Here is a 22,031-nt window from a genome sequence, read left to right on the forward strand (position 1 = left end):
TTGCATATGGCCATAAGCAATAATTGCATTGATATATAAGTTTATTTGTTTTGAGGCGAGGCATTTTTCTACTCACAGAAAAGGCTGCAATGTGTTTCATGTTGACTTTGTTTCATTCAACTCCACGAACAGACGAACAAAATGTCCGTCTTCAGATATAAATCTTAAATTTAGCTTCGCCGAGATCTTTCGGAAAACTTTCTCATAATCATCCGAGCTATGGGAAGAGCTTCCGTTTCCATTGTGCATTGCATTGTGGGTGACTGATGTCTGTCAAAAACACACTCATTACTCTGTCTGATGTATTTACACTGTTGGGTTTGGGTATGCGTCACTTTTCCTGTGTAAACACTGATTCGGGACACACCTGCGCCTTGGATTTCACTGATGATGAGGAAGCACTAATCACACACGGAGAGGCGGCATTCATCACTGTATTGGTCCAATATATTGTTTTTTTTCCTCGGATGGGAACTTAAAGTGAGGATAGCCGCTCTTACAATCACCTGACTTCATCCAGTAATGTCCGTGTCAACATACCTTTCTTGGATATTTAGGCAGAATACGTGTTTTTTTTGTTTTTTTTCCATACAAACATAAGGCTATGAAAGTCAGGAATGTTTGCACTGTGGTTGGGGATTTATGTGCATCTCAGCTGATATCAGCATCAGCCTGAGAGCTTAAGCAGCCATGGCCACTGACCAGCTTCAAGGCCATGAGGTAATGACAATCAGTCTTCAGCATCGTCACCTCGTGGGACCTGGTGTGAATCAGACGGAGCTGCAAAACCTCCCCTCTGGAGTCAATGTTGTCCGTTGATATGTGTCATGATTTGTAGTCTTCTGTTTTATTTTGTAGTCTTGTGTCCCCTGTGTCTCTGCACTTCCTGCCCTGATGATTGTCTAGGATTGTCTACATGGTTCCTGGTTGTGTATTTCCTGCACCTGTGCGGCCCTCATTGTGACCTGTTTCTGGTTACCTCCCTCTTGTATTTACACCTGGTTTGTGTCCTGTCTCCTTGTCGCTTCGTACTGTGTGTCCTGTTCCTGTTTTATTCTTCCTGGTCTGTTTTTAAAAACCCTTTTTGCTTGAACTAAATATTCTTTGAACTGTTCTACTGTATTTGGGTCCTACTTCCTCCGTCCCCCTGACAATATGTGTCATTTCTACAACAAAATTGCATTCATAATTTATATTTATTATATAAAATTGAAGTCATTGCCTCAGTTTCTCTAAATAAAGGGTGGAAATAGGGCCTTTTTGTGTGAAAGTGACTGCGGCTCCTCACATCAGACAGTGAGACGGACAGATGCTTCCAGCGGTGGCGTTTACATTTAATCTAATCTAAAGCCAAACACTGTACGGACCAACACAACGCAGCAGCACAGAAGGTCCGTCTCCCTGACAACCGGGAACAAAAAACTGCGAGATGAAGAAACAACCATACGAAGAAAAAAAAGAGGACCTTGTCGTCGATGCAAGACTTCTCTTGCTGAATGTGCTTCGGACGCAAACATGGCCACGCGCACATCATTGTCTCAAACGAAACATGCCGGTCTCTCTCCTGTCTGGCGCCCATTATCCTCCCCCCCTCCCCTCTGCCCCCCCTCTCATATTTGTATCCTCACACCTGCTCATGTGAACACACACGAAAAACACAAAGGCTAAAAACCACACGGCGCAATTAGGTGTCTATTTCTGTTCTGCATTGTTGCTATAGCTAAAATTGTTTGTCCTGACACAACATACACACACACTCACACACATACATACACACACACTCTCTCACACACACACACAGGACCCTGTGTGATTGGGTCTTCATCGCTATGCTGGTTATCCACCCACTCACGTTGTGGTCTTTGTCGACAGAGCTCTTAGTCGTGACAAAGTGCACGCTGACCAACTCCTGTCAACACTGCCGGAGAGAGTTACTTACACAACGCACAGAGTGTGTGTGTGTGCGTGTGTGTACGTCTGTGTGTGTTCATGGGATCGTAAGAGCAAAGAGTGAAGGAGAAAGAGGGGACAGAACTGTGATGGGTGGTAATGGGTATGAGCGAGAGCATGAAAGAGGAGGGCGATAATGAGAAAAAAAACAGGAGCTATAAATAGCCAAAGGGGTCAGAAACAAAGCCCCCACCCATGACTGACACACACAAGCACACACAGCGACAAGGAGGCATCAGCTGCTCCGTCATTTGGCTCCACTCGCTTTGCCGTCACACCTTGAGGTCAAGCAGTAGCATCCTGAGCACAGATACTGCCACACACATCCACGCCCCGGGCTCCTCGCCTTTTTGTTGTTGTTGTACATAGTTGGTCGGTCGGTTCACCACTTTGGTCCATGGTAAAAAAATATCTCATCCATTGGATGGATTGCCATGAACTAAAATACCGATGGGTTTCCGGAGGTTGAATACTATTGACTTTGGCGATCGTCTGACCTTTCATATAGCGCCGCCGTGAGGTCGACTGAAATGTCTCAGATTGACATTGAAATAGAGGACGCTGTAAAAAAAAGAGATGGACAGAGCTGTCAAAGACAAATGTCCAAACTAAAGCCATTCCCATGAGCGCCATTTGTACTTTGTGCCAATTAGTCCGTGTGCTCACAAACTGTTGCGGCGAACGCGGTAAACATGGCCCCTGCTACACATGAGCACGTTAGCGTCGTCCTTGTGAGCTTGTTAGCGTTTAGCTTCAAGGAACATTGTGTCCGAGCACAGCACAGCCTACAGAGCCGCTCGTGTGGCCTTTTGACTGTCTTGGTTGTCAATCATGTTTACTCTCAAAATAATAAGGCAGAGTGACACTTGCGGAGGTTCACGGCACAGAAATGATTCACGGTTGATGAAATCCTTCTCGCTGTATTCGGGAACATTGGGTGAACGGCCACATGTGATGCACTTCAAAGTTTTGATCGCAATCTGTTAAAAAAAACTCATGTGATTTACCTCCACATTTCTGATTATTTGGATGTTTGATGACGGAAAAAGCTCACGTCTTTGAACAAATGTCACTTTCAAATCTCATCTTCTAAGCGGCCCGTATGGTGTGGAGAGACACTTGTTCGGTTGTTGAGTCCAACAATGAATCCTCTGCTGGAGAGGAGGCCCGGCTGCAGGTTTGGCCACGTGATGATGAAGACTTGCTCGTGCCAAGGGACACGGTCTGCTTCACACTACTTCAGCGGGGATGTTAGGAGCTGCACACACATGCTTTTAAACCCAGGCGGACAGGAGAACAGAATAATTACAGGTCCGCATTACATGTGGGAAGACCTCATTAAATCCATCTGCCATTATCTCTCTGTTTCACTGTCACAAGTTATCTCTATCTGCTTCTCTCCTCTGTCAAGTTCTCTTTCATCCCTTATTCCTGTGCCCACTCTCTCCCTCTCTCTCTCTCTGTATATTGCTCACCTAACATCACACTTGTTCCCCATCAGTCTCTCCCACTCGCTGCCATCTTCTCTTTCTCCCCTTCTCACTCCTAATTATTTCTTCTTCTTCTTCTTCTTCTTCTTCTTCTTCTTCTTCTTCTTCTTCTTCTTCTTCTTCTTCTTCTTCTTCTTCTTCTTCTTCTTCTTCTTCTCCATCCCTACCTCTCTGCTTCCTCTTCCTCCTTCTCCCTTCTTCTTCTCCTCCTTCTTCTTCTTCGTCTCCTCTGCTCCTCCATGTGCAATTAACTATTAATTAAAAAGCACAGCGATGCACCCTTCCTCCCTCCCTACTGACTGATTTCCACAGGGAAACACACACACACACACACACACACACACCACCTGCACAGAGTTGCTCACCTGGCAAAACTTAGTTTGACAGTTGCAAAGAGTGCAGTGCCATAACCGATGCCTCATTAGCAGTTAGGCAACAGCTGCACATTGAATCCCAGATCCAGATATTATTTGTGGGGTTTTTTTGTTAAATAAATAGTTCTGTGCCAAGTAGTCAAAATATTTTGATTGGCTGGGGAAACCAGATAGTTGCATGAGTCAACACGCTGTAACATTGAAACCAAAGGGTGCAGATACTCCCATTAGAAATCAATACATGGCAATCATGAGATGAAGTATTCTGGTTAGCTGACCGTGATGATACAGCTGCTGACCATATGCTGAACTATGTTGTAACTGTATAAGTGGCCCAGTGGCTCATCCCTTCACACCCCTATGCTTTAACAGTCAGGGGGTGTACACTTCAGGTCTTTGACTGCCTCAACTCTAGAATTCAGCAATAACAATCAATAATCCTCTCAGATGACGATAAGCCAACTACGAACAACATTTTTTCCCCTCTACCTAAGCATACTTGTTTCCTTGGTTTGTGTTCTGGGGATTTGGTCTCTTTATTAAACTGCTACAATGCAGGGTTTGTATTTTTTCCTTGCGGTTTCTTACTGCTTTTAATGAAATCCAGGCCATTCGTTGACCTAAGATCACCTAGTCTTTATAATTGACTGGTACTGAAAGACTTTTTGTAGTCTCTGGAATACAAATATCACATGTGAAATGCAGGAAAAAAAAAGCCCAACAGTCATTAAAAGCAACTACAAACAGTGTGTGTATTTCATTTAGCATTACAGAGAAGCAGTTATTCATAAAGTGATGTCAAAGACAGAGTGACTCTTGTTCTGCAATTCAAAGTAGTTGCTCCAGGAGCAGTTGATAACATAAGTAAGTCAACGTGTGATCTTCCAGGCAAATTGAGTCATTGGTGGATTGATGGATCCTCCAGACTGTTGAAGCGATGAGAAGGACAGGGAGGGAGACGGAGAGGAGAGGGACCACAGGTTTCATCAGGTCGTCCCAGATATATAAGGTTAAAATGTAATTATTCAGTTCTCCTGTCTTCCCGTGTGTCAATATTAATTACTTTGAGCGGATTTAAGTAGAGTCTGGTCATCTATAGGGAAACAAACCAATGAAACCTTCCTGAATTCCAACTACCTGCCAGATTAGGAAGGCTGTGCCTTTTTGTGTTTACTTCAAATTAGCTAACTCGAGCATGTTAACACGCTGAACTGTAAAACGGTGAACACAGTAAACAAGTTACCTGCTAAAGCAGCATTCTAGCACTAGAAGGTGGCCAGAAAAATACACTTGTGTGATGTAATAGGAAGCAATGCAATAGCCATACTTTCTTAACATGTTTAGTTTCTGTTCAACTATAATTTCAGCTGCTTGTGTGTTGACTCAATCCTGAGGCTGTACCTGTGGTTCTGTTGTATCAGACAGCAATATGCTAAAATGTACTTTGTACACCTAATGTACATACTGGAGGGGGAAAACAGAGCAAAACCCTCCCTCCAATATGATGCAATGCAGCTAAAGGTGTCACAAAAACAACACAAGTATGTATTCCTGCACATGCCTACTGCTGCACATATTGTTCGCACTTAGGTGTGATACAAACCCAGGAATAAAAACACAGATTCAGACAGAGACTCTTCCAGCTCCAAACTCAGCGCCAGTCACCATCAGCTGACTTTATGTCAGCTGAGTGGGGTCACTGTAACAAGACTCCTTTGTCTCGCAGTGATTTGAACTGACTTAAAATCTGGCAAATCGGACTAACACAAAAAACAACCAAAAAAAAAAAAACACTGGCACAACTGCATCAACAAAAACAGCAGAAACAGAAAAAAACACACTTAATTGCACATATGTGTACAAGCACACATTCATATTCACACACACACACACACACACTCACACACACACACACACACACATTCCTCCCACAAAAGACTTTTGTTTTTTGTACGAAGCCCTGATTAGCGCGCGGACCACACACACACACACACACACACACACACACACACAGTCACATTGGACTGGTCTGATTCCACTGTGCAGACCAAGAAACAGAGCAGACGAGGCTTAGAGCAGCGGCTCCCAAACCTTTTAGGCCACACCCCCTTCTCTACACCCCACCAGGTTAGGGCACTCGCAATCCCCCACACCTCGTAGCCCATTTATAGCCACATTAAAGGTTTAACCATGCACAAAATTTCAGACAAACACACGTTACCCATTCCCTGCTTCAGCTTCAAGGCCATTCTACCTTTAGAAAAGTACGCTACTAGTAATGGTAGTCCTATTTCTCTTCTTACAGAATAAAAAATACACTTATTCAGAAACTCTGCAGGTAAGATAGTAAAGCATATCAAAGCAGCTGGATAGCAGCTAGCAACCTACATTTCCGTCTTCAATGGCTCACATGTGTAGAAAAGGATCGCCACTGTGAACTCAGGCAGGCAGACTGACATCAAGGTTAAGGTTAAGAAATGGTACGGTCCACTTCAAAGGTCTCTGAAGTCGTATTACAAGATTTATCTCGGCATGACCGTTCATATTTTTCAGGATATACGTTCCAGAAGACGAGTGTAAATGAGGTGCGTTTAAGAGACTTGACCAAAAATGTTGTCTGTTCTCTCTCGAGTAGATTTTCTTTTTGACACTGAGCGGGCGGACCCAATCACCATCGTATCTCTACATCTCATTGGACTAAAGTTGCAAGTAGGCGGTAAGGGTAAATGGACCCGTAAAAGCGCTTTTCTAGTCTTTCAACCACTCAAAGCGCTTCAACACTACATGACATCATTCACCCATTCACACCCATTCAGGGAGGAGCTACCATGCTAAGTGCCACATCAGTATTATTAACCATTCATACACCGTAGGCTCACCTGCGGGAGCTCGGGATCGGGTTAAGTGTCTTGCTCAAGGACACATCGACATGGGCTAGCGAAGTCGGGGATCGAACTGCTGATTTTCTGATTGAAGGACGACCCTGCACAACTTCTGAGTGACGTAACAGAGCTCGTCTGAGTAAATTAGGCGCAAAACCGTTTGATTTGCGCGCTGGCGTGGAACTCATTTGCGCTCTCTATTTATGACAGTAATTTGCCTTCATAACTAAATTAGATGAAAAAGAGAAGAGTGGACGTTTTTGTTGAGTTTGAGTTTGTTCATGTGTCGAATGCTGTGTTCACACTAAGAATGAAAAAGACGATAAAGCGGACAAGCGTGGCCAGCTCCAGTCGGTGTCCTCAATCGTCTCTGTTGACGTAGTTATGCCGCTAAAGGGCACTGGAAACTGGCCAACTGGCATCTGTTTCAGATGGAACGAAAGAGAGTGAAACCAAAACATATGATTGGTTGACACTTTGCCGAGTCATTGGAGACCAACTCGACTCTAATTCGGAGCGCCGCACGGCCCCGGACACGGAAAGTGTCGGACGTCGGTTTGTAGCTTATGACATTGAGAATGGCTCGTATGAATATCAATGTGACGCTTCTGGCATGAACGCAGCATAAGTGTGTATGATGTGATTAAACCTGACTGCCCATTTACTTAATGCAAATGTTATTCAAACACTTAATACACACACTGTTATCAAAGACTCACACACACATACACACACACACACACACACACACACAAAGAGCTATCATAAGATGTTGCGTTGCTGTTATTTCACAACTCACTGAGGCGGCCAGTCAAATCATTCGGGCTATGAGCACGCCCACGGCTATATTTAACCAATGAAGGATGACTATCTGGCTGACGGACGTTTTCAGATGACCAGTTACAGACTATCTCTTCATGCAACACGGAGTTTGTGCCAACATGAGCCCCCCCACCCCCACCTCCTCTCCTTGCATCTAACTATCCCAGGAAAAGGAGGGTAATAATTATCGAGGATAACAGAGTCCAGAAGAGGAGTACCCTTTGCACCCTGACAACCGTGTCCTTGTCTCCCTTTGTCACTTCCTCTAGCTTGCTTAATAAGTGAGAATATGTCCTTTCACTTGCCAATCTCTCTCCTCGAGCACAAAATGGCTTCGCTTCCCTTCCCTTACCTCCCCAACCTCATTCACACATCCTCCCTTCACCCTGTTTTTTTTTTTTTCTCTCTCTTTCTGTTTCTTTTCACACTCCGACATCACTTTACCCTTTTGAAAGAAAATATAATTTTCATTCCCGTTTGCCTCTGCCTGGTGTTCCTGTAATTCTCTTCACCTTTTTTTTCTCACCTTATCCACTTCATTCAAAATTCCCATCTTCTCCCGTTCAGTCCATTCATTGTCTACTTACAGACTGTTCCTCTCCTTCAGGGCATTTTTCTTCATTTAAACCCCCGTGTTCCTCCATCTCTAACCCCCTCTTTCCCTGTGCCTCTTTGCACAAAACACCACCACCTTTTTTCCCCTCCATCTTCCTCCCCTTCTCCCTTTTATTCTCCTCTTCTGAGGCTCAAACCTAATTATCTCCTGTTCTAGAGAAACCACACACAAACTTTCTCTCACACACACACACACACGTGGGAAACAGCCTGTGGGAAGTGGTGCAGCCGTGAGGGACGGACAGTGTTTGTTCTCCCTTCGGCCAATCACCTCCGATCATGTCAGGACGGTACAACACACACACACACACGCACACACACACACATACACACACATTGTGAAAGCAAGCCCAAGATGAAGAGGAGGAAGACAGAGAGGGTGTGAAGCTGTGTATATTGTACACAAAGCGACTGAATGAGGATTGGATACATTTATTATTTTAAATAATTTGACCTTGTTATATGGGCTATGAACAAAAGAGGAGTTGTTGTCTTTAAAAAAAAAAGATGTGTATTGAGTCCCGACGCAGCGGACGACCGAAGCACGTATAAACGAGGATGATGATTTGTGTTGTTGAACTACAAATCAACATAGTCGTGTGAGCACGAGAGGCCATCTCTACCGCTGCACCTGTGAACATAATAGCGTACGATGAAAGCCGTTTACAGCGTGTGTGCTTCTACACGGGTTGTAAACTGTTAATGATTGAAAAAATGATTTGTATGGAGATTTAATCAGGTATGAAAAGATTTCATGGTGTGAGTCTTCGAGCTATCGGGTGGCCTGGAGAAGTCAGGGAGATTCACCGTGCTCAATTTCTCAAAGCGCAGAGGCCTCTCTGCGGGCAGATTGCTCAATACGTGCCGTATCTAACACACATATTCAGAGCAAATACGATAAGGAATATCAGTTGATGTGATTTCAAGGAGTGCTTCAAATTTAAAACTGAATTAAAGCAGAGGCCGAGATATTAATAAAGTTTTAAAAAGCACTGGATCGTTCATTTCCCATTATGCAACTGGATAACATCTTTCATTAGACTTGTCCCGTTAGGTGTTTACGAGTGTCTTTCACAGACACAATGCCCAAGTGTGTAACAGACACAAACCTGTTACGAATGTGATAACTCCAAGCCCAATTGGAAATAACCCTGATTATGTAATTTGGTTTATTTTGTCCAACTTTGGGGAGCATTCCCTACAGAGTCATTTTTACAGATGTTTTCGCAGAAAAGTAGTACAAACCATGACGAGTAAGCTGAACTTCATGTGTGAGATAAAGTTTCCTTGGTTGTTATCATTGTTTTTTTTTTAAATACAACCGCTAATATCCATCCCTGGAGTTTGTCCTTACAGAACAAGCCCCTAAAGCCCACCATTGCACCATTACACTATGTTTCTCACACACAGTGAGCAATGCTGGAGAGAGATCAGTTTGCCAGCTGGGCAACGAGAGAACCTTTGCACACGTTTAAGCACACACAGGCACCATAAACAGATGGTGTCACACACACACACACACACACACACACACACACACACACACACACACACACACACACACACACACACACACACACACACACACACACACACACACACACACACTTCTATGTACCAGATAGAGATACGTTGTTCACACATGACCATATCCCATTGGGTTGCTGGCCTAAATATTACACTCACTGACAGGGGATCATATACACAAACATACACAGTGTTCCAGTCAGTCACACAATTCTAAAACAATTGTTTTCCTTAAAATCCTTTTTTTCTGTAAAGACATACATTGTCTTCTTCGCGTCATCATTCCTTACTGCTTGTCTTACAAAGGTAGTTTTACACTGGACTGTGCTGTTGCTTTCCACCTCCATAACTCATTTGCCCATACATAAATATAACCCACTATCAGTTCTCTCTTTCTCACACACACACACAAACACACACACACACACACACCATAAAGTTCACCTCAGAAATGTTATCAGTGCTTTGTCATGAGTTATTGTCACTCAGTGATTGCATCATCTGAGAAAGCAACAATCTGTGCCTTAAAGGAGAGTTTAGGAAGACAAGTGTACTGCATGGTCAATACTTTTCAACCAAAGTACATTCCAAAAGTACTTCATGGACGTGAACTTTCAGAATAAACTCAAAACTGGAAGTCTTTAAAAGGTGGGCACAGTTGTGTTACTGTTTTCCACTGTTTTGTACAAACGGTAACGACGAAGATCCCATGCACACACTGCATCTCAATATACACACCATCAAATACAAATCCAGGCCCCCACACACACAATTGCTAACTCGAGCACACCCCAGATGTTCAAAGCAGTGTGAAAAATAATTTTGAAAAGCAGTAAGGGCTTTCTGTTCCTCTGATGCTCAACAGCAGCGCGTCTCTGAACAGGAACGTGAAGGCTTCCCTCACAAGCCGCTGTCCACCACTTGAAAAGCAGCTCTGTAATATCAGAACCCCTTTGTATGGAAATCAGGGTTTCCAGGAAAAGAGGCGTTAAGGCCAAGTGTTTTTTTTCATGGGCAGGGTGGTCACTTGTCCACCGTAAGCAAGCCTGAGCCAAAGTTAGTATCTTCAGAGCGTGCTATAATATCTGCAACATTTGCGTAATAGGCGTCAGCCTATATGGACTAATGCAGCCGTCGATAAATATACATCTAATCAATTCAAGTTACATAAATGTGTGATTTCCAGCAGGCAAAGGAAATCAATGAATTCCGTTGTTCCTAAAGGTTTTGTCCCTCTATGTATTTAATGAACCCACTGGGAGCATTGGTCAGTCAGTGTGCAGAAAGTGCTGCTTGGATGACCATTAACAGCTGAGAAACAGGCTCATCTGGAGCCACTGAATCATGCCCTCATGTGATATGTCCCTGTACAGCCACAACCGAAGCCTATTATCAGCTAAAACGCACTCGGCTGTCTGTAAAATGACGCAGCAGAGGATATTGAAGAGAATCCATATGTCACGACGGGATTACAGATGAAATGACGGAGGAGGGCTTAAAAGAAAGGAGCTACAGTAAATCCTGTTGATATATTATAGGATCATTGCAGTGATATAGTAAACACAAAAAAAATACTATTTAAATATGGCATCGTTGCAAGAATTTCTGCACTGAGCAGCACAAACAGACATCCCTTTAGGAAATACAATTATAAAAAGGACATTATGATACTACAGGAGAACAGAAAACCCAGCTTTAATGAAGTCAGTAAACTCAGGTAGTAATCCAGAGCACTGGGTACGTCAACAGCGCTACATGGGACTGTCCCCTGGTTAGTAAGTCGACCTTGACAGAAACTGACACAGCCAATGGGCTGCATGGTATTTACATAAAGGTGTAGTACGCTACAGCAGCTGATTGGCTACCGATGGCGTCGTAACAGAGTAGCTCTTTTCATATCTTGGGTTCAAATTATTGAGGCTGAAAATAATGACTTGATTTCTTCAAATCGATTAGTGCGATTTTTGCTAATTACGAATTACTAAACCCTACGCTGACGTCGAGGAAAAAATAATGTATGAAATGTTTAGTTTTGTTAGTGACCAATAAGATATTCAGTTTCCAATCATATCAAATAGAGAAACATAGCAAATCCTCACATTTGAGAAGCTGATTATTTTGGGCATTTTTGCACCAAAAAAAACAATTACTTAACGCACACGTGTGTAGGATTTAGTGGCGTCAATAACTGTGAGGTTAGAGACACACAAAAAAACGGGATGCCTCTCCGTTCACCTCTCCATTTCAAAGTGTGTTGGAAAACTACGGTGGCCTTCAGGTCACGCGAAAAAGAATGTTATGAATATGATATTCCCACGATGCCAATAAATCCCTTAAAATCCTAGGCACATTTTCCTTTTAACGAATAATCTAATCTCTAAATAGGTGGAGATTAGATTTAAATGAATCAATTAATTGATCATTTTAATATATTATTAAGCAATGCTGTAGTAGCAGAAGTAAGACTTGGTCATTAAAACTCACTGGAAGTTCTGTCGAGAGCAGCAGTCACTCAATTGTGAATATTAGCATACAAGTTGTGTTACAGTAGGCCAATACTGAAACAAAAAGTGAGTAATAAAAAGTGAGAATACATTAAAAAGTGACGACTTAAATTTGCCACACCTCAAATCTCAACCAGTCAACTAAAGCAAGCTCAAAGCAACCATCTCAGTACAATGCTACTTCTGATCTTATTGGACTGGAGTGAGGAGTGTATAGACCGTGGCATGACTGAGTGTATCTGCATGATATGTCATAACTGGCCATGTAATATTACGCAGATCCCCCATGCATATGAGCAGTACAGTAAATCACTGCACCTTCATTATTTTTTCCTTTCACACAATCTTCCCACCGACACAGAGCAACAATCAGGTGTTTGACCAGGGGCCGGAAAAGTGAAGTGACCGAGCCGTGTGGGGTTGAGGGGAGGGGCTCTATGTGGTCTACGACTTGCTTTTCCAGGACTTAAATATGACACAATATCAGGGTGCTAACTCTTAGATCACGCTGCGTATGTGTGTAAGTGTATGGATATGTGTGTGTGTGTGTGTGTGTGTGTGTGTGTGTGTGTGTGCGTGTGTGTGTGCGTGTGTGTGTGTGAGAGGGAGACACACAGAAAGAAAGAGTGAGAGAGGGACACACGTCCACTCTATAGAGTTATTAGACCGTGCTTATTAGAGACTTACTTCATCTGTTTGACGATGGTGCTTTTCCCTGACTCTCCGGCCCCTGAGGGATGAGAGACAAGAAGACAATGTAAACAGGGTGTGTGTGTGTGTGTGTGTGTGTGTGTGTGTGTGTGTGTGTGTGTGTGTGTGTGTGTGTGTGTGTGAGAATGAGAGAGAGAGAGAGAGAGAGAGAGAGAGAGAGAGAGAGAGAGAGAGAGATGGAGAGAGATGGAGACAGATGGAGACAGAGTGAGAGAGAAGGGCAGAAAGAAAGAAAGAAAGAAAGAAATCGAGAATCAGCCTCTGAAAACCCGAAGTGAATAAAGCAGCAGCAGCCGGGTGGAATCATTTTTAAAAAAAGATGGAGAAAGTAGCTGCACCCTTTCTTACAGAAGATCCTTATTTTTTTATTCCCATCCATTTCCCAATTCAGCCAGTCAAATAGATGACAATTTAAATACTTACAGGCTACTTTCCCCACCAAGAATCAAGCGTACACCTTTAACCTCTGTATTGACTGGATCTGCAGAGTGACATTTTCCCCACCTGGCATATCTTTGATGGATAAAACCCTCTTATAATAAGAAGGGGGCTTCAAAGTGATGTAATGAGAGGGTCAGGGTGTGTTTGGAAAGGAGGAAGCGAGCACGCCAATGACATGTGTGTATGTCTTTTTGGCTTATGACGGACGTCATGGTTTTTTTTTTTTTTCTTTTTCAATTAACATCATTATTATAATCCATTTCCAGCTTTTTGCTCATCCTTTACCAGGCGCCCACCCCCTCGCACCACACCTTCCCGCCGTGGGCCCTCCCTTACCGAGCAGCAGCAGCTTCACGTCTTTGGCCATGGTGACTCCGTCCTCCTTCAGGTTCTTCTCGATGGCTTTGCTCCGGTCCAGAGCCGCCCTCTCCTCTGCGCTCAGAGTACATCCCATGGTTAGAGAACACAGCTTGATAGCTTAACCGATACCGGGACCCACAGAAGAAGAAAAAAAAAAACAATATAAAGGTGGATTCAAATGACACTTGTGCGTGGAACCAAAGCTGGTTGCAAATCTTTCTCTCTTTTTTTTCCTGTCTTGGTTAATTTCCTCCTTTTCCTGTGCCTTTGATCCCTCTTTCTCTGGCTCTCTGGGCAGCTCCCTCGCTCGCGCTCTCAAGCCGGGGGGGTACGGCGCCGTTAACGCATTTAAATCAGGGCTCCGCTCGGTTTTGATCCACAAGTCGATGCAGCCCCCGCGGTCGTTCCGTCTCTCAAGCGTGTGGCCTCGCTGGTGGTCCGTCCGTCCGTCCTTCGTCTCACTTCACGCGTTTCCGTCTGTAAATCACGGTAACGGTTGTCTTCCTCTCCGCTCGTCGACAGTCGGCTGTGTGTTACTTGGCGGCGGTGAGCAGCGCTCGCATCGTTTGATTCCAGCACCGGGTTCTCGCGGCGGCTCACGGCGGATCTTCCTCCGGTTTTTTTTTTTTGGCTCCTCCGAGGCGGGCGGCGGGCGGCGGGCGGCGGGGACTCGCTCTGTAACGCTCTACTGCCTCCCGGTAGCTCCGGTAGGGGCTCGGTCGTCCGTTAGTTCATTCGTTCAGTTGCAGGTTGCTGACGTCAGGAGAGTAAAAACAGAAGTGGAGAGAGAGAGAGCGAGAGAGAGAGAGAGAGAGCGAGAGAGAGAGATAGAAAGAGAGAGTCCAAAGTCCCAGTGGCGCGGCCTGGTGGTGCACTGTAACGTTAGTGGACTTCCACACAGGCTGTTCGTTATAGTTCAATATTAGGTTTTAAAGAAATGAAACAAATACTGGATGTAATTAATAACTCCTAACGGATGAAGTGACTCACACAATGTGGTTGTTCTGAGCTCATGTCAGCAAACACATGTGCCAAGCTGTGAGCTGTGACTGGACTTTTTATGGTTAAGATTTTTAGTAGTCTCTTCTCATTATCTTTTAGCGACCACCTTTTTTAAACCCTGTAAAAATCCTAAAAATTTCTCGAGAAGATGTTTTTAGAACCAACATTTTAACTTTCTTATGCTTGTGTTATTCACCTTATTTCAGGCATCTAACAAAAAAAACAACATGCAAAGATGTGGACTCAAACCCCATGTTTAGGGCTCATTGCTGACACACTATTGGCCTTGTACATATTGTTTTTTTTTACCAAAAAGGTAGTCATAGTGGACTGTAGATAGTCATAGTGGACTGTAGATCGTCATAGTGGACTGTAGATAGTCATAGTGGACTGTAGATCGTCATAGTGGACTGTAGATCGTCATAGTGGACTGTAGATAGTCATAGTGGACTGTTTCCCACACAAACATATCTCAATTTGTTTGCATTGCCGTGAAACGTATTACCAACCTTCAATAGATGTTGCCTCTGAGTTTTCCTCTCGTGTCACTAGAGGTCGATGCTTTTGGTTTAAGCTTCTTGCAAAATCTGGCTTTCACAATCCGCTTCAAACGTTAGCATGCTAACATGCTGACACAAAGATGGAGGACCTGCTAAGCATCAACATAGTGTAAGCATTAGCATAGCATACATTATTTATACAAAAGTCAGCTCATCTTTTGCTAATAATTTTGTTTTTCACAACAATATAACTATAATTATAACTATATAGAATTGTGCTTTAATGCAAACAAAATACCTTGGCTATTTGTTTATACATTTTGCTTCAAAGACAGGCTATTTATTGCTTTTGAGCACTCCACTCTGCAGGTATGTGCAGCTTTAAGCCACTTTTAGTTGAATATTTAGGGTTTCTGGCCCGCTCAGAGACTGTTGGGTTGAGTGTCAGGCCTCACATCTGCTCCCACATATGAAACTCAAGACAGCCGTTTCCTGCGAACACACTCACACAAGCCTTAGCGTATGCACTGCCTGTAGGACCTGCAAGAAATGGAAGTGAGCCAAAATGAACAAGTGACTGGTGCAGGAAGTCAAGCGTCAAGCATTTGCTAACGAGTATGGTAGCCACATCCTGCCATGTTACAACGGAAGTCTATTTCGAAACTCAGGCAGATTGTCAATGGGAACATTTTCACACAAACCTGTACAGATCCTGTGCCATTGTGTCCATCCAAACACATCGGAGGTAAAGCACATTACTTGTGTGTGAAGTTCCTTACAACAGGTGAATGGCAGAGAGGTATAGATGTTATTGTCTTATCATCATCATCCACCGAGACTGCAATTAACCCCCAATCCTCAGTGATGATGGTACAATTAGGTTTATTCAGCTGCGCATAACTCTTTGTGCACAGTTTACTTTGTTTGACTCATATTTCCTTCATGCACCACCGTTTTGGAGAACGTTTCTGTTCATATGCACTATTGTGACCTCACAAGTCTGGTGTTTGATACTCAACACTGATTGTGGTGAATTTTGTGATTAAATGGTCACATGTGCATGCTTACATACTCTTGATGTTTAGCAGTTATAATCTTATTATGAGCATGCTAACAAGTAATACTACGCATTTAACTGATTGTGACTCTTAAATCAAAAGGATCAAAGTTATCGCAATTGATTATGGGGGAAATATTTGTGACAAATTATACTGAGATTTGTATCAATAAAAAACTAAATTTAACCGGGGGAAGGTGCCAGAGGCCGATTTAAAGCACAAAATACTTAATAATTGAATCACAAGAGGCCTTCATATTTCAAGCAAATTTCATAAAAATCTTTCCAATACATGAACATATTTCCATTCAAACCACAAGTGATCAAAGTCAGAAGGTTTCATGCATGTGCTTTATTCACTGATATTAGAGAGACTTTATAGCAGCGACAGGGCACCTTCTGTCTCCCTTTCCTTCCTTTGTCACATCTGGTGAGTCCATTAACAAACACATATTGTGGTTACTGTTACACACACACACACACACACACACACACACACACACACACACACACACACACACACAAACACACACCATCAACAGTCTTATGCTGCATTCACACCAAAACCGTTGCAAATTTTCGCAACGCTTTTAGTGCGAAGGCAGCATTAGGAGAGAGCATGAGCTGGTTGAGGACACAAAATTGAAGAAACTAAAACCATGTTTTCCAACACATTAAACTGTGCTGGCAGCAGTCAGAATTTAAATTCTACTCAAACCTGTTTAACCCTTGTGTGCAAAGGGAATTTAAAAATAGCACAGCATGGTATGCCGCACATTACAACCACCCTGAATTAGCTCCGTTCATCTTAGAAAGAAGGGAGAAACACAAAGTGTCACTGAGGATTACACCTGCAAGGAAAAGTGTAGGAAATGGATTAAACAGTGTGTTAATAACTTTCAATCAGTAGCATGTCTGGTTGCTTACATCTGTCTAGCTACACTGGCACAAGAGCAACACTGTCTCTTTATTTCCATTTGTTTGACGTGAGTCGTTAATCTTCATTGACCATGATATCCTGTATGCTAGGTGTCCATCAAGTCCTTCTTTAAGACAGGATTTTTCTTTAAAGGTGTCAGCAAAGTCAGCTAGCGACCGTCAGCTTGTGACCGTCTTCAGACGGATGATTCCTTTTCGTTTATCTTAGTCTGAAATTAAGGACCCGTCATCACAACGAATCTGATGAGTGGTAAGATTCTGCCCCCTTTAGCATGTGTGTGTGTGTCATGCGAGAACGAAACAGGAACTAAGGTAAGCAGGGCTTGGCAAACAATCATCTAAGTGTGTACTTTTACTGCAATTACCGGGAGTACGACATAACAGCCCCACCGAACAAAGCTAACAACCATGGGTTATTTCTAATAAAAAAGTGCAGAGATGCTTATAGAACACCGTCATCTTCTTTTCTATAAAAAGCACAGATGCTGGGGGCGAAAAGCAGTGTGGGATCGGGGCTAACTGGATGTGTCAGGATGTAATTTGCACTCTTCAGTCAGCAGCTTTCAAAGAAACATGGTTGGAGCTGGATTAAATAAGGTCAGAGTGATGTGAGCGAAGAGTAAAAAGACAGGCCTAAAAAGAAGAAGTGGCGCGAGTAAATATGGGGTAAGATGTGGAGCAGTGCGGAAGCAGAACGAGGCATCCTAATGCTCTTAATGATGACGTCTCGTACACTTAGAGCACTGCTCGTTAAATATGAAATAAACAGAGAGCACAAAGGGCACAAAGGTAAGTGAGGGACTTGAACATGTACAAAAAAATTCCCCACAACATAAAGCAAAAGTTATTTTGCAAGGGCGAACTGCATTGAGATTTTAGCGCCACCAGAAGGTTTTTGTTCATCCTGTAAAATACTTTAAGATCTTCAGTACTCGACGCATTAGCAGAAAATGTAATAAAGGCAATGAAGACCTGTATCCAATTGAATGACAGCCGCTGTCAAGCGCTGGACCGACCGACTGCTTCCGACTCGATCAGCGGATGGTGGCATTCCCACTTTTCCCCCCAGCCAATCAGACTTTGCCAGGTGAAGTTCCCAAACCCTTTCTGATCAGCATGCGCATCAGTGACATGAGCCATCACCCCCAGTTTGGCTTTGACATGACCAGGCTTTGAGCAAGAACCCCACGAAGTTTCCCATTTTAGAGAAGCAGTTATTGCAGCAAACAATCAAACAAAACAGCAAAGCGCTGGCTGATGTGGGGGCACCGCACTGCGTGGGCCTTCAAAAACAACACGCCGACTCGTCCTTCCTGAGAGCAGCCTGCACAGTTTGGAAAGTTTGGGGCTATTACAAATGTTTCTTTAAATAACACAGAATCTAATGGCGATGACGTTGTGGTGTACTTGTCTTTGCCCACCACACAAGCACTATTTATGTGTTCTGGTTTTGTTTGGGGTTATATAAGAAGCACAATTATATTGATTCTTCAATATTTATTTATTCTGCAGCTGTTAATCATAATGTTCTGTTAAGTTCCTATAATTAATCCTTTTGTGTGTTTTTGTGCGTGTGTGGGTTTGCCAATTATTGTTTATTTTGTGTTGAGTGCTGCTTGTCAAAACAAACCACCCCGGGTAATAACATTTTGAGAAACAGCAGTGAAATATGTTTCTCCTTTACATCACTTGCAAATAGATTTTAATTGCGACATCTTAATATCATTCTATCCGCCTCTCTTGTAATTTATTATTTTTAAAATTGCATAACCAAACTAAAAAGGGTGTCTCTCTGCAACCACTCGGACTATTTGAATCATTGTGGTTATCATAAAAGGCTACATGTCAGATTTTGTTCACATGTGTAAATATCAGTCCACTCTATATGTGACCAGTTAAGAGTAAAGAAGAGGACACACAGAAAAGAATGAAAAGGTTTCAGGTTCGCCTCGAAGAAAATCACTTTCAGGATGATTATTTGTTGAAATGATGCAGCTGTAAGGTCACAGCACAATATGTGAACATTCATTCTGCAAAGGTTGACTTTAATAAAGTGAAGCAGAACAAAGTTAGAGAGGGTTTAGTACAGAGAAAATTCAGGTGAGGACTTAAATATTTGCTGTGACTTTTTCATGTGCTAAAACATACATTTCACTTGTATATTACTTATGGCATTTAATACATCCAAATGCAGTTGTCTTTTCTTTTTTTTTGTTCATAAGACAAGCTATGATTTACAGTTTTATATAGCTCAGTCTGCCCCTGTAAGGTTGGTTTGAGCTCTGTGTACATTTTCACCTAATGCAGGGTCTGGTCGGCTCAGGGATGACAAGTCATCGCTTTATGGAATAACACTATATCTGGATGCATAGACGTTGTTATGACATGATGTTGGGCTTCACAAATGGGAACGATTGTAATAATAATGAGATTCAACTGTAGTACAAACATGACACATTGAAGAAAGGCTTCCACTTTGCCATCTACATTGTAGAGATTTGTGAAACCAGTAAAACACAGAACAACAAGCCGAGCAGCTCATGCAATGATGATAACAGCAAGAACAACGCACACTTTTGTCCACACAGAGGCAATGCATACAACAAAGTTGTGAAGAACGAGAGCGCTTGGAGAGAGAAGTTGATCTCAACATTGACATGCTGGAGACTCAGTCTAATAATGTTATTACTTCAGATGAATAAGATGTTGTTTTACCAAACAACGAGCTTGTTTAGCCGGCTGGTTGGCCTGTAAGGAGTTCCCTATGCAGATAGCAACCATATCTAATCCAAGGGGTTAATTTCTGTTATGGCGGTGTAATGTGATTCAAAATTGGAAACGCTATTAGAGCACAGCTCTTACCACAATATTTAGTTTTTTAGCTGCAGTCTCTACAATGTAGTAACGAGTGCAAAGTTATCACAGTCAGAAGTAATTCATTAGTAATTAGCCTGAAATAAAATCCAAAAGGTTTAAACAATTGTGTCAGTAAAGACATTTCAGCAAGAAAGAGCCATGAAATCACATTTTCAAGTGGGGTAGGACATGTTTTTTTAAAAATATTTCCTACACAAAGCTCCAGAAGACAAACTTATCCACACTTTTCCAGCAGTATTAGACGAGATTTCCTAGAGGAAACGCCTGGATCAAAGTGAGGATTAAACAGTATATACTCTGCAAATAGAAATGGACAGTTATTATATGCAAGTGGACTGTTGTTTTAATTCCTGAAATTCAATCTGGATGTTGACGGACTTTTTATTACAACAACTGGTACATACATTAACAGTAGGCTGCTGTACATGCTCAACTGGAAATGACAATGAAAAAGTACACACACACACACACACACAGCTAGACAGACACACACACACACACACGCCAACACTTTAAGCTTTGTTTAGGACACGCCTGTCATCTGCAGACCCCTCACTACAACCTATAGACATGACCCAGACTGCCAAATATTAACACAAGCAGTCTGCAGTCATATAGTTCTTGCCTTCAGCAGTTGAGACATAAAGGCAGGAACTCTAAACACTGAATGAAATACACACGCAGGCACACACACAGATACACACACACACACTCGCACAGGCACACACAGAAACCCGCAAAAGGCAGTGAAGCATGGAGTGTAATCCCTCCTAATCCACACAAACAGCGAACAGTCAATGGGTGATGAGTGTGTGTGTGTGTGCGTGCGTGTGTGTTTGTGAAGTCTGTGTTTTTGTGAGTGCATCTTGATTTTATTTTTTGCAGCATTTTATATAATCAGAAGGGGAGCTTCACTGAGAGCATTGCTTTCTTTTTGCAGGAATCCTCTGATCACGTTCAAACTCATGAAACTTGCTCAGTCAACCACAGTCCAAGCCACTGAGCAGCTCCACTGCTGCAGTTGGGGTTAAGTGCCTTGCCCAAGGGTAGCTCAGTGGTGCAACAAGGGAGGCCACTGCATTTTTAACTTTCAAAACCCTCGATTTATTCTGCCGGTCCAGGGTTATGAACCAACGATTTTCCGGTCACAGGCTTGCTTCTCAAGCATTTCGGCATGGCGGCCTATTGAAAGAGAAAATTGTCATTATTCACACTCAAATTCAAGCAAATGCATTTCAAAGGGATTTTGTAGAGTTATATAATAATAATAATGATAAAAAGCATCTAGTAGGAGAGGAGAGGTCCTTAAAAATGTATTCAAAAATCTCAATGACACATCTTTCTTACATCACTATGTCAGACATCTGAATTCAGCTCAAATTAGACAAAGAAAAAAAGGTTCACAGTGTTTAGTTAACACATATTGTCCTTTAAAGCCTTTACATCTTGTCACTTTAACAGTTTGTTAAAGAAATATGTTACATATTGTGGCAGATTAAAAACATGTAAATTGACAAAGTTGTCTTTTGACAATCAGAAATTTCAAGTTATGTTGTAAATAAATTATTGGGGGTGTTATATGGTCGACAACAATCAGTACCAGGCCCAATGTTAGACTTTACGCCTTACTGTCTTTTGTTACAGTTATCTCTTTTATGCCCATTCCAGACATTCACCTTTTACATTTTACTGTACACGCTGGAGGTGGTGGGAGACAGGAGGAGGATGGCGAAGCTATCATCCCTGATGGATAACACCTCTCACCCCATGCAGGACACTCTGGCAGCTGTACAGCTCCTTCACACACTGGCTGCTTCACCCAGTTATGTGATGGAAAGGTACCGCAGGTCCTTCCTTCCTGCTGCTGTCAGCCTGCACAACCAGCTGTGCTCCCAGGAGACCACGCAATATTTAAAATCTCTGTATGCAATAAGTGTGTGCAATACATTACTGTGGACTATTTACTGTTTTTTTATTACT

General features: G+C 42.7%; 1 protein-coding gene across 2 annotated transcripts in view; it reads right to left on the minus strand.

Moving 5' to 3' along the window:
* gnao1a (guanine nucleotide binding protein (G protein), alpha activating activity polypeptide O, a) overlaps positions 1–14,447 on the minus strand; it is an 81,748-nt gene extending 67,301 nt beyond the window's left edge. For both annotated transcript variants that reach the window (XM_068603402.1, XM_068603403.1), the window contains exons 1-2: positions 13,653–14,447; positions 12,852–12,894 (exon numbers count right to left, since the gene is read on the minus strand). In XM_068603402.1, coding sequence (XP_068459503.1) covers positions 12,852–12,894; positions 13,653–13,770 — 161 coding nt within the window. In that variant the 5' untranslated portion in view covers positions 13,771–14,447. The remainder of the gene's footprint in view (positions 1–12,851; positions 12,895–13,652) is intronic.
* Positions 14,448–22,031: the final 7,584 nt, after the last annotated feature.

This window comes from Clinocottus analis, unplaced genomic scaffold (assembly GCF_023055335.1).
Source record: "Clinocottus analis isolate CAN_PGR_092001 unplaced genomic scaffold, fCliAna1.0.p SCAF_6, whole genome shotgun sequence".
In the NCBI taxonomy this organism is placed as follows: domain Eukaryota; kingdom Metazoa; phylum Chordata; class Actinopteri; order Perciformes; family Cottidae; genus Clinocottus; species Clinocottus analis.